This window comes from Oryza sativa, chromosome 12 (genome assembly GCF_034140825.1).
Source record: "Oryza sativa Japonica Group chromosome 12, ASM3414082v1".
Taxonomy (NCBI): domain Eukaryota; kingdom Viridiplantae; phylum Streptophyta; class Magnoliopsida; order Poales; family Poaceae; genus Oryza; species Oryza sativa.
The window spans coordinates 5,445,477-5,459,035 of NC_089046.1; the positions used below are offsets into that span (position 1 = coordinate 5,445,477).

Consider the following 13,559-nt stretch of genomic DNA (forward strand, 5'->3'; position numbering starts at 1 on the left):
GCCAAATAATTGGGCTACATACCTATACAAGGTATATACCTGGGCAGGGGCCCTAATTATAATTAGGCCCTAGGCCATCGCTCCAGAGCGGACCCTGATTTCAGATCAGACCGATCGTGCTATATAACAAGTTAGCTAAGTTGAGTTGATCATCGAGAAATAAATAATTAGCTAGCTCCTTAATAATAATTATTAGGTCAAGCGAGCCACATGGACCTTAAAAAATTGTAATAAAACAGTAATATAAACAATTAGAAACCAATCGACCAATAATATGATATGATAGAGCAAGTGTTGATCCGAAGTTTAAAGTATATATTGGCTAGAGGATTGATGGCATAAAATCCAAACGATTAGGTAAACAGTAAAATCTTTGTTGCGATCGGCTAAATCCAATTTGCATGTAATCCTTATAAGCCGATGTAACACGCAGATAACTCATCGGCTGAAATCTCGATGAAACCCTAATTAGAAATAGGCTAGAGATTATGGTTCTTGCACAACCTAGTAGATCAAACTTAACTGATGCAACACTAAGTATGAAAGAAACATAATATCTAGACAATTATGCATTTAACTGATTTTCAGAGTGGTAGATACCTTAGTTAATCTAATCTAGCAAGATAATTTAGTCGGTACCAGTATAAACTCTAAAACGAATCTCAGCCGATATGATCAAATTAAGATACTATACTAGATTAACTAAGATATATGATAACCAGCGGCTGTAGAAGATAGATTAGAACATCTAAAGTGACGCCCTAATCTGCCAACGCAAACCGCTGAGACAAGTCATAGTTGTTGTCAGAAGATCGAACGATGCCCTAACTTGAAGCAAGAACTCATCGAAAAAGTAGAAAGGTAAAAGAAGCCGATGCGTGTATTGATCGAGAGATAATTTACAATGACTCTGTGTGTACATATTTATACTCTTGGGTAGATACTAGTTCTTCTTGGATAAGAATGAAATTTGCTTAAAGATAAAAGGAAAACATAAAGTACTTATCGGACACTAAGCACACTTTCCTAAAGATAAAAAGAAACAAACAAAGTCTTCCTAATTAATAGATAAGCTGTTATGCCGCATCATCATTGAACTCGGTGACTTCTTTTAATAAATTAATTTCCTTAATCGAATCTACTAAGAATCCGACTATTGGCAACTTGATAATTCCTATCGGCCTATTCCAAGATTGTGAAGCCGATAGTGACTCTAAGACGATGATGACTTCAGGGCTTACCAAATTTTGGCGTTAACACTAGGACAAGGATCTGTCCAAGAAGATCTGGGCCTTCGGTCCGGAGACTAAGGGTCCTAACGTGTTCGTCAACATGTGCAAGGGTGTCGGGTACCTGAGCGAGATAAGAGACCCTACTCTAAGAGTACAAGAGTGTGCCAACCAGCTAACCCCTTTTAGACGGGTTACCCACTTATTTCTATTATAAGCGGGTTCATGGGGTGGCCGCTTGCACCCCTAGCACTGTTAGCACGGGCTTCTAGTGGGCGTCGAAGGAAAGCATGCTCGCTGAGGAGAAGATGTGTGGCGTCTTCTTCGAGGCTTCGAGCTTTGCGATGTTCATCCTTGTAACAGCCTGCCATACAGAGCCACGAAGCCTAGCCCATTCAACGGGCGGACCCACTTACACATGCCATTTTACCTATATTTTTGTACTTGGTTGATGTAAAAGGGTTAATCCGGAAATGATATGATTCGAGAGACAAACCAGTATAAGTAAATTTTACTCTTGATAAACTAGAAAGATGATATTAAACATACGCATACAGCTATTATAGACCACACAGTTTAAATCATGATGTCACATCAAGCTGCCGGCAGCGTGAGCAAACGATCCGGCGGCGCTGGTGGCGGAGCAAGCCGTACCGGCCAAGCGGATGCGAAGCGTGGAGTAGTCAACAAGAGCCTCAAGAGGCAAGTGATCAGGAAGCTGTCCACAGGTGCTTATCCTCCCCTGTATTTTGTGTGAATTTTATTACTTGTACTGCATGATGTTACTAAGAAGCTGAGCCCAAACCACCTACACGTAGACGTGTAAGTGGCTAACCCGCGAAACCCACTTATAAGCTAAAATAAGCCACGAACCCGCTTATTTTGACCTATAAGTGGGTTCGCGGCTGACCCACTTACACCCCTACCTACACGCAGGAGCTCGATCGGGCCGTGTATGAGCGGCCACGGCTGGGGCGGTGCCGCTGGGGAAGGAGAGAGTATGACGCGTGGATCCCTACGTACTGACTAAACATTTGGACTAGGTCAATGCGTCACGTCAGCGAAAATCATCAAAACCGTCGAGAGTTATTTTACAATGGTTTTAATAGTTCGGAGTTTAACATATCTGTTATTGCGATGAAGGGATACGAATTGGATTACAAGTATATTTAAGGGAGTTATAGTGGACTTATTTCAAAACGAAAAAAAAAACTCATAGGGTCAGTTTGGTTCGTGACCAATGTTGGCCTTACCAAAATTTGGCATGTCAAATTTTGGCAAGTTTTGGCATGCCAAATTTTGGTAAGGCCAACATATGTTTGGATTGAAGCCAAATTAAACTAATTTGGCTATTGAAATGGCCTATGTTATATAGGCATGCCAAAATTTGGCCTCAATCCAAACATACACAATTATTGTTGAGGTTGCCAAAAAATTGGCAAGCCTAATTTAGGCCTCAAACCAAACTGACCCATAGTTGTTTTGGGCCTATAGGCCCATAGAAGACACGTGAACGACGGAGCTTTCTCGGGTCTATGCTCCCCTGCTTGTCTGTAAGAGCGACCGCGGTGTTCTTCCATTCCTAGCTTTACGCGCAAGCCGAAAAAGATCATATCATTACTGAATAACGGAGCAAGATGATTTGGAAACAAAAAAGAGGTGATCCATGTCGTGTTGGAGATCGATCTTGCTCAAGGAGGTGATCCATGGGCCATGGCAGCTGGCACGATGGCCATGGGTGGCATCCGGTGTCCCGTCTGCTTCGCCGCCATGGCCGCCGGCCAAGCCATCTTCACCGCCGAGTGCTCCCACACCTTCCACCTCCGCTGCGTCCCCGGCGGCGCCGCCGCCTGCCCCGTCTGCGCCACGCCATGGCGCGACGCCCCGTCGCCGCTCACGACCTCCTCCATCCCCGCCGCGTACGACGACGACGACCCGGTGGAGCCGGTGGCGACGGCGGCGCGCAACAGCAGCGGCGGCGGCGGCGGCGTGCTGGTGCTCAAGACGCACTGCGAGTACCCGGCGCTCTCGCGCGGCGCCGCGCGCGACGGCTTCGCCGTGCTGGTGCACGCCAAGGCGCCCGCGGCGGCGGCCGAGGCGGCGGGGCGCGCGCCGCTGGACCTGGTCACGGTGCTCGACGTCAGCACGAGCATGACCGGGGACAAGCTGGCGCTGGTGAAGCGCGCCATGGGGTTCGTCATCGACAGCCTCGGCGCCGCCGACCGCCTCAGCGTCGTCGCCTTCGCCACGCCGACGCGCGCCGGGTGCTCCGCGGCTCCGCCTGACGCGCATGTCGGAGGACGGGAAGGCGACGGCCAAGCGCGCGGTGGACGCCCTCGTCGCGAACGGGAACACCAACATCCGCGACGGCCTCGACGTGGACGCCAAGGTGCTCGACGGCCGCCGCCACACCGACGCCGTCGCCAGCGTCATCCTCCTCTCCGACGGCCAAGACAACCAGACCATGGGTTACCGTGGCCGCTTCCACATGACGGATTTCAAGGCAGCGGCGACCAGCTACGACGTCCTCGTGCCGCCGTCTTTCACGCGCGCCGGCGGCGGCGAGCGGTGCGCGCCGGTGCACGCGTTCGGGTTCGGCACCGACCACGACGCGGCGGCCATGCACAGCATCTCGGAGATCACGGGTGGCACCTTCTCCTTCATCGAGAACCTCGCCGTCATCCAGGACACGTTCGCGCGGTGCATCGGCGGGCTCCTCTCCGTCGCCGCGCAGAATGCGCGCATCTCCGTCGAGTGCCTGGACCCCGGCGTGCGCGTCCGGGCGGTCAAGTCCGGCCGCTACGAGAGCCGCATCGACGCGGAGGGCCGCGCCGCCACGGTGGACGTCGGCGAGCTCTACGCCGACGAGGAGCGCCGCTTCCTGCTCCTCCTTGACGTGCCTCGAGCCGACGGCGACGCCGCCGTCGCCACGCGCCTCGCCAGCGTGCGCTGCACGTACCGGGACACGGCGACGGAGCAGTCGGTGGACGTGGCCGGCGAGGAAGACGCCGTGGTCCTCCGCCCCGCCGTCGCGACGGGCGTGGCGCCGTCCATGGAGGTTGAGCTTGAGCGCGAGCGCGTCCGCCTCGAGGCGGCGGACGACATCGCGCTGGCGCGCGCGGCGGCCGAGCGGGGCGCCTACGGCGAGGCGGCAAGGATCCTCGACGCGAGGCGGGAGGCGCTGAGCAGGTCGGCGCCGGCGGCGTCCGGCGACGCCATGTGCGCGGCGCTGGTGGCGGAGCTGCGGGAGCTGAGCGAGCGCGTGGCGGACGAGCGGGAGTACGCGCAGACGGGGCGCGCGTGCGTGCTCGCCGGCATGAGCTCGCACGGGCAGCAGCGCGCCTCGTCGGTGCAGCTAGGGGAGCTCCGTGTACGGGTGTTCGTCCGTGTTCGCGACACCGGAGATGCAGAGGATGGAGAAGCTCTCGGTGATTTTGCGTGAACAGCAGCAACAGGCGGCGCCTCCACCGCCGCCACCGCCGCCGACGGCGGCGGCGGCAAGCAAGTCCGGTGGTTCACTGAAGGCAAGGTTCGACGCGGCTGTACCTCGTATAATGTCGTTGAGGAAATACCGCCGTCTTCTGTCACTCAAACGCTGAAAACATAGGATGAGAGGGCAGCGGCAAGGTTTCGTTAAGTTGGATAATTTCCTGTTTTAATTTTTTTTTTCGAACTTAGTTTTTTAAAATAGTTTTATCCGAACTATTTAATATGCATTAGCTCACTTAGCATGGTGCCATGGTGTTACTAATAATATCGCTTGCGTTGAGAGAACAAATGGTAGAATGGTGGATGGATCATCATCCATCAGTTGTGTTTTGGAGCTGTTTTGTTGAATCTGTGGTGTCTGAGTATTTAGGGTGTGTTTAGTTCACGTTAAAATTTAAGGTTTGATTGAAATTGGAAGGATGTGACGAAAATGTTAAAAATTTATGTGTAGAAAAATTTTAATGTGATGAAAAAGCTAGAAATTTGAAGAAAAAATTAGGAACTAAACCACTTAGACAGATTATGCTTTACCTGTGCACGTCGAACTCCTCCGTTCTTTAACCGCATCGACCCGAACGGCTAGCAGCATGTCTATCGTGTGGCATAGGCACATAGCCGCAATACTCGGGGTCTGCTTTGATCCTGGTAAAATTTTATACCCTATCACATTAAATGTTTGGATATATGTATAGAGTATTAAATATAAATAAAAAATAATTAATTACACAAATTACGTGTAAATTGTGAGATGAATCTTTTAAGCCTAGTTGCGCTATGATTTGATAATGTGATGCTACAGTAAATATTTACTAATGACGGATTAATTAGGCTTAATAAATTTGTCTCGCGGTTTACAGATGGATTCTGTAATTTGTTTTGTTATTATACTATATTTAATATTTTAAATGTGTGTCCATATATCTAATGTGACATGCTAAAATTTTTCACCGTGGATTTAAACACGGTAAACCACCTCTGACATTGCTGGTTAAACCTAGGCGTGGTAACGAGCCTAATTTTTTTTCCTACAAGATGTAAGGGCTGCGTAAAAAGGATTTTGGCAAGACTAAAAAAATTAAAAGGCTGAGATAGTTGTGAAAAGAAAGGTCCATGGATCTGACCCATTACCACCCCTAGTTAAATCGCGAATTTTTTTCATTTTTAAATTTTTTTCTTTTAATATTTACAGAAATAATCTATCGGTGCAAAAAATTACAAAAATAGATCATGCCGCCCTAATGGAGGGTTTTCGACGGCGCCGTCTGCCGCCGTCTGTGAAAATTGCATTTAGCCCCTTGCCGCCCTTAATACAAAGGGCGGCAAGGGGCTAAATGCAATTTTCGCAGCTCAAAAGAGCATTTGGCTGGTACTTTTTGCATCTGGGTCCCTTGCCTCCCAACTAGAGGGCGGCAAGGGACCCAGATGCAAAAAGTACCAGCCAAAAAGTACTATGCCCGGGCTGGCTTTTTTGCATAGGGGCCCAAGGGTTTTCATGCAAAAAAACCCTCCCTCTCCCGTCTGCCGTCACCGCCCGTTCCTCCCCCGTTTGCCATGTCAGCTTGCCGCCCTAGTGGAGGGCGGCAGGGTCTATTTTTGTAATTTTTTGCGCCGATGGATTATTTCTGTAAATATTAAAAGAAAAAAATTTAAAAATGAAAAAAATCAGAAGTAACCAGTTCAAGTAATTGGTCCTCATCAACATGGGAGGAGGGCATGTTGTAATTGGTCTATACGCTCCTCCATCACTTCCCTAGTTCCCTGTGGCATAACCGGGAACCCGTTGGATATTTGGTCATTATTTGATATATTTTAATCCAGAAAATATGATACTAAACATAACTTGTGTATAATATGGTGGTCTAGTGATAGTGCTAAATATGAATATGCTAAGAACAATAATAACATCATTTAGTAACATGTTTAACATTGAAATAAAGAGAACATACCTAAAAAATACTTCAGATCCAATAGCGGTGTTGGTGTTGATGTTCCTAATGTCGGTGACAAAGCAGAGAGCAGTTGCACAAAGAATGCGTACCCAAAAACTTGATCGTCCACCTAAGTACTATATATGGTGGATACACTTCCGGAGGCCTGCTTGTCCCGAATACCTGTGCGTGCAGGTACTTAGGACCGGGGATTACCGAAGTAACTTAGAAGCATAAGAACATGATGTATCTACCAGAGAGAACCAGAACAAGACGAAGGAACATAGAGCTTATGTGCGGGAGAATTCTTTCGGACAAGAGACAGTGTTTTTCTACCTCCTTAGGGAATGAGAACAGACACCGGTAGTGGAAGAGGTATATGTTGTTTACTCCTCTTGATGGAAGAGAGAGCTTATGTGCTAGAGAGTTCTTTCGGACGAGAGACATAGTGTTTTTCTACCTTGTGGGAAAGGAGAACAGCCGGTAGTAGAAGGCGGCAAGGGGTACGTGTTGTTTACTCCTTTTGATGGCCTCCGCATGATATAGTGGTAACATCCGTATGTGAGAAAACGAACAGCCCGCCGCTCCGTCTCCGTCACATGCCCTGCGTGGGAGTCTGACAATCCATCCATCACCTCACCCAGTTAATAGGTGCACTCAAATTATAGACTATTTAAGTTGAGGTTTTTTTTCATTGATTTTCAATGCGATATTAATCTGGACATGGGATTTATTAGAATTAATCTGGACATGGTCATTTTAATTCTAACAAACCCGACATTGTCTGCCTGGGACAGAGTATAGCCTTAGGATGAAATAAAAGTGTATTGAACATATGTAAATAAAACTCTTCATGAGGTTTTTAGTAATAATTGTATCCTTTCGGATTATATGGAAAATGACAGCGCAATGGATCTGATCTGGTCATACGATACATCTTGAGCAAGTGTAGAGGGTTGGTCAACTGTGTATATAAATAATAATTCGTTGCATCTATCCACGAGCCTTTCGTTGCCGGCGACTCCATCGCTTCGTTGCGTTGTTTGGGCGTGGCCGGAGTTGTTCAACTGCTGCTGTCAACTGTAACCCTCCTGTGAGTTCTTCGATACCTTTTGAGCTCGGATTTGTTCGCGACGGTTTTTTGATTGAGTACGGATTCAGGCTTGCTTAACTAAATTGTGTCGGCGTAAAGAGATCCCGATCTAGCTATATGACCAAATTAGCTAGTATATACTTCGCTTTGCACTCATATTGTCTCTGGTCTTGATTGCTAAATAATTTTGGCAGTACCTTTTTATTTGCGGTGAAATTCTGATAGTAGTATTTCTTTTGCTTCTCGTAGGCAAAACTTATATCCTGTTATCCATTTTTCACCCAGTTCTCCCTGAGGAATTAATCAGGACCAAACATGGCGGAGGCGAGCAGTAGCACCCACCGGCGTCGATCGCAAGCTCAGATCAGCAAGATAGCCCTTCGGTCAGACGTGTGGAATCACTTCACCCGTTTCACCGACGGAGATGGGCGAGCCAAAGCACGGTGTAAGCACTGCCCCCAGGTGCTCGGCGCAGAAACCAAGAGCGGCACGAGTACCCTTTGGGCGCACTGGAATCGCCACGAGCAACGCGAAGAAATACCAGGCGAAGAATCACCACAACAGACACCACCACCGCTGCCGCCTGCTGGCCCTGAAGAGGCGGCCAGAGGAGACCTTGCTCGGATGATCGCGTTGCACGGGTACAACCCGTCAGTCGTCAAGGACGACTATTTCAGAAGCTTCTTGTGCCGTCTCAACCCCGAGTACGAGGTGCCCTCGCGCCTCGCCATCGAGGAGATGTGTGATGCTATCTTTGATGAAACAATGAAGGGCCTCTTCTCTAAACTACACGATGTTCCTGGAAAGGTCAGTATAGCAGTGGGTACAGTTAGAACCATCCGAGGGAATATGTTGTATACAGCGTGCCACTTCATTGATGATCAATGGAATCTTCATAAGATAATCATGGATGTTTACGCGGATGTACCTTTTCTTAACTACCATGGCCCATTGTTGGGAGTTGATGAAGTTTGTCTCGATCGGGATCTCTCCCGTGATATTTCCATTGACAAAGTTATGGTTCGTTTTAAAGCGCGTGAGGTTTTACATAATCTGTTCATGATGATATGGGAAACAAAGGGGAACGATATTAACCTTGAATATGAACTGAGGAATGAAATAGAGGATAACCCATTCAAAATCAATCCAAACAGGAGACAGCTATTTTATACCACCTACATGGACAACGTGATTCACTCGATTGCTAGACTGCTTGTTATGGATCCAGAATTCAAAGATGACTATATTATCTCTGACTTGGAGAATTTACATTTGACTAGACAAGAGCGCCATCAGCTTCTTTCACAACTTGGTCTAGATTATGACCTATGGGCATATGATGAAAAGTGGTACTCGGAATACTGTTCGATGGAAGTTCTTCGCAAGAAAGGCTCTGCAATAACGAATACAGTATTTGCAGAACTATTGTGTATGCTTTGGGGAGAAATATACCGTTCCATTCAAAGGATTTCTGCACCCGATTGTCCCACTTCATCAAATCTTTGTCTCATAGAGTTGTTTAAGCTGAGGGAAGTTTTTAAGCATCAACTAGCACAGGCAAGTGGAGAGAATGCAATTGCTTACAATGAATTTAATGGCTGTTTTGGCGCCGAAGATCACAAAGATGTTGCAGACGTTCTTACAGAAGCAATGGTCGCTATAGACAAGGCCATACAAGATTCCTACCCGGTCTGGTCTATACCACTTGTACTGGATCCCCGGTACAAACTCGCACGCACAAAATTTATTTTCCAAACAGCCTTTAGCACCGAGGCTGCAGCCGACTACATCTCTGAGGTAACACGAAATATCACTGAGCTATACTCTGACTATGTTGAAGATGATGATAGTACCATGAATGCGGTGGCAGTTGGCAGCACTGATCCACTGCAAGAAGCATGGGATGAGCACCGCCGAGCAGAAGCCCAAACAGACCTCGACCGTTATCTGAAAGATGAGCTAGTCCATGATCCAGCACAAGGTTTTGATATTCTCAGCTGGTGGAAGGTTCACGGGTCAGTTCTCTATCCAAGGGTGGCTCAGATGGCGAGGGACGCTTTGGCAATGCCCACATGCAGTAAGCCTTCTGCTGAGCAACTCGCACACATCACGAGCATCGTTCGCGGTTACTCCAAGGAAGGATTCGTGTAATGTCACAGCGTATTTAGCATTGACAAGCTCCGGGTGCATCGATGTCAGATTATGATCGAGCTGATGATCTTGAGTGCTGATATTTATATTTCACTTTCCTGTAATTAACTTTTTGAACTATGCAAGCTTTGCAGCGCCAAACTCTGTCTGCCTCTGTCATGTTTCTTCATTATATTTTACTGTTCAAGTTCAACAATTTTCAGAGTTCTCTGTTTTCCACCGAAAGTCCGAAACCGAGCAACGAGAGAACGATTTGCACAATTGATCCACCTGTATGCTCAAGTGTTATTCTTCATCAGATACTTCAATCTGGCTAGCTCCTTGTTATCTTTTCCCCAAATATCCTTGCTATTGTAGTACGTGTTGTCGACGACGACGACGACGCCATGTGCGCGGCGCTGGTGGCGGAGCTGCGTGAGCTGAGCGAGCGCGTGGCGGACGAGCGGGAGTACGCGCAGACGGGGCGCGCGTGCGTGCTCGCCGGCATGAGCTCGCACGGGCAGCAGCGCGCCTCGTCGGTGCAGCTCGCCAAGGGGAGTTCCGTGTACGGGTGTTCGTCCGCGTTCGCGACACCGGAGATGCAGAGGATGGAGAAGCTCTCGGTGATTTTACCGCCGTCTTCTTTCACTCAGACGCTGAGCAAAATGCCATAGTGAACTTTTGTGATGGCTGAAAACATTGGAAGAGAGGTGGTTGATGAGACAACAAGATGTGGTGAAACACTTACGTTTTGTTAGGTTGGATAATTTCGTGTTTTGAGAGTCATCGTTTTAAGAACTTTTATTTGCATGTGAGAACAGTTAAATCCAAACTATTTATGTGCATTTCTTTTTATACTGGTGTTGCTAATATCGCTTGCGTAGTTGCGTTGAGTCTTGAGACAACAACGGTAGCATGGTGGATGCTTAATTTGCGCGGCCATATCGCCACGACGTCCCGACTGAGCGTAGCGTAGTGACCACCGTCGAAGACGTATAGTCGCCAACTCTCCATATCATCGTGGTAGGCTCTCATACCATTGTTAACAAATTATCCTCTCGCTCGATTTCGATGCAAGAACAATAAATTGGGAAAATAAAGAGTAAATTTCACTTTAAGCCATCTTTATTAGCTAAATTTCCGCAATAAACTAGAGGTAAATCAATATTTTCACTAACACTTTTCTGTCTCCCCTCCTTTAATGAAAGGAAAAAGTACGAATTACCCCCCTCCCCCCGGGAACTATCGCGGTCGTCCGAATTACCCCCTGAACCATAAAACCGGACATTCTTCACCCCCAACTATACAAATCGGACGAATTACCCCCTCGACTCAATCCGCGGTGGTTTTGGTCTGCGTGGCGTTCGCATGGCAGTCCAGTCAACATTTTCATTTTTTAAAACATAGTGAGCCCACCTGTCATATATACACACTCTCTCTCCCCTCTTCCCCCCTCTCTCTCACTCTTCCTCTCTCTCTTCTCTCTCTCACTCTCTCACGGTCAAAGGCAGGCGGGGGCAGCGGCTGAGGGCGGCGGCCTCGGCGTGGAGGTGGCGGCGGCGGGGGCGGCGGAGGCGCCGCCGGTGGTGGTGCTGCCGCCGCGTCGCCGCTCGGCCTAGACAGCGGCGGGCGGAGGCGGCTGGGGGCGGTGGGCGCGGAGCCGAGGCCGCGGCTAGCGGGCGCGGAGGCGAGGCCGGCGGCGGGCGGCGGGCGGCGGGTGGGGGCGAAGGCGGCTGCGGGTGGCGGGCGAGGCGCGGAGGCCGGCGGCGTAAGGCAGCGCACGGGGCAGGAGGTGGACGGACGCCGTCGCGCGGGGGCGCGGGACGCGAAATGGTGCTCGACGGCGCGCGCAATGGTGCTCGACGCGGAGGTGGGAACGTCCGAACGTGCTCACCGCCGGCCGCGAAATGGTGCTCGACAGCGCGCACATCACGAAGCTCCGTGTGTCGTCCCATGCCGACGCCGGCGGCGACGGAGACGGTGCGGCACGGCGACGACGGCCCGTCCCCTCGCCGACGAGGAGCTGCTGCTGGCGGACGCCGTGGCTCCTGACACCGCCGTCGTTTCATCTTAGGCTCGGGATGGTGGTGGAGAAGGGGAGGTGACGGCGACCTCGGATGGCTCCACCGCGCAGGACCACGATGACGACGACGCTGGAGCCGCCGCGGGCTGCCGTGCTCGCCGAGAGAGGGAGAGAGAGAGAGTGAGAGAGAGAGAGGGGAAGATTGGAGAGAGAGAGAGTATATGACAGGTGGGCCCCACTATGTTTAAAAAAAATGAAAATGCTGACTGGGCTGCCACGCGTGCGCCACGTAGACTAAAACCACCGCGGATTGGGTCGGGGGGTGGGGGGTAATTCATCCGGCTTGTATAGTTGGAGGGTGAAGAATGTCCAGTTTTATTGTTAGAGGATAATTCGGACGACCGCGATAATTCGGGAGGTAATTCATACTATTTCCTTAATGAAATCGGCAGAGCTCTTACCCTCGAAAAAGAAGAGTATCCATCCTTTACACTTTATACCAGGCTTAGATATTTTGGACTGTCATGTTGGCTTTGACCCAAGAACGACACGGGTTGTGCTACAAACTTTTCATTTTTTCTGCCATCGAGAATCGACGAGGGCTTCCACTGCAATCAAAGCCCTAGCCATGGAGTATCAAAATACGGAATTATTTTTTTTTAGAAAACCTTTATCGATGGAGACGATCTCTATTGGAACTTTCCTTTGTATACAAACTTTTAATAAATAAACTTTGCAAAGTTTTAATGCATAAATTTTGTGCATAGACATTTTTTGAGAGGAGATTCCAAACGAATTAAATATAGTCAGAAAATTTCTATTCAAAATCAATGAATTTTTAAGGGCATATCTAAAAAATCTATCGCAAGTTGTTTAATTTTGGATGAAAAAGCTTCCAAACGTCTCTATATGCTTGGACTGAAATTAAGTGCAACTAACATGGTAACTAACTCGAATTGTATCCTTTTAGGTGTATACGAAAATTGACAGCAACGGATCCGGTCAGAGTAGAAAATTCGTGGAAGGGTAGACTACTAGACTTGCAAGGTTGGACGACTGTATTGCATCCATCCATCCACGAGACTTTCGGTTCCATCGGCCCATCGGCTTCGTTGCGTTGTTTGGGCGTGGTCGGCCGTAGTTCTTCAGCTGCAATCCTCCTGTGAGTTCATCTTAATCTTTTGAGCTCGGATTTGTTCCCAGTTGTTTTTTTTATTGATGCCGACGCACTTGTTGGGCTAAATTGTGTTGGCGTGAAGAGATCCCGATCTAGCTAGCTATATGCATGCTTACCCTGTGCATTCATATGGTCTCTGGTCTGATTGCTACTCCCTCCGTCCCACAATATAAGTGATTTTGATTTTTTACTTGCAACATTTAACCACTCGTCTTATCCAAATTTTTTTTGCAAATATAAAAAACGAAAAGTTGTGCTTAAAGTATTGTAGATAATAAAGTAAGTCACAAATAAAATAAATAATAATTTCAAAAAATTTTGAATAAGACGAGTGGTCAAACGTTGCAAACAAAAATTCAAAATCCCTTATATTGTGGGACGGAGGGAGTAATTAATTTTGACAGTACCTTTTTATTTGACGTGAAATCTTGATAGTAGTATTTCTTTTGCTTCTCGTAGGCAAAACTTATATCTTGTTATCCATTTTTCC

General features: G+C 48.3%; 2 protein-coding genes across 2 annotated transcripts; both read left to right on the forward strand.

The window, feature by feature from the left end:
* Positions 1-2,819: 2,819 nt before the first annotated feature.
* LOC107276278 (E3 ubiquitin-protein ligase WAV3-like) lies at positions 2,820-5,048 on the forward strand. The gene is made up of 2 exons (XM_066306235.1): positions 2,820-3,404; positions 3,529-5,048. The coding sequence occupies exons 1-2, from the start codon at positions 2,943-2,945 to the stop codon at positions 4,669-4,671; spliced, it is 1,605 nt and encodes a 534-aa protein (XP_066162332.1). The 5' UTR covers positions 2,820-2,942; the 3' UTR covers positions 4,672-5,048.
* A 2,597-nt stretch (positions 5,049-7,645) lies between these two features.
* LOC107279604 (zinc finger BED domain-containing protein RICESLEEPER 1-like) lies at positions 7,646-10,086 on the forward strand. The gene is made up of 2 exons (XM_015763557.3): positions 7,646-7,739; positions 8,025-10,086. Exon 2 carries the CDS (start codon positions 8,055-8,057, stop codon positions 9,888-9,890), a length of 1,836 nt encoding a protein of 611 aa, XP_015619043.1. The 5' UTR covers positions 7,646-7,739; positions 8,025-8,054; the 3' UTR covers positions 9,891-10,086.
* The last annotated feature ends 3,473 nt before the right edge of the window (positions 10,087-13,559 follow it).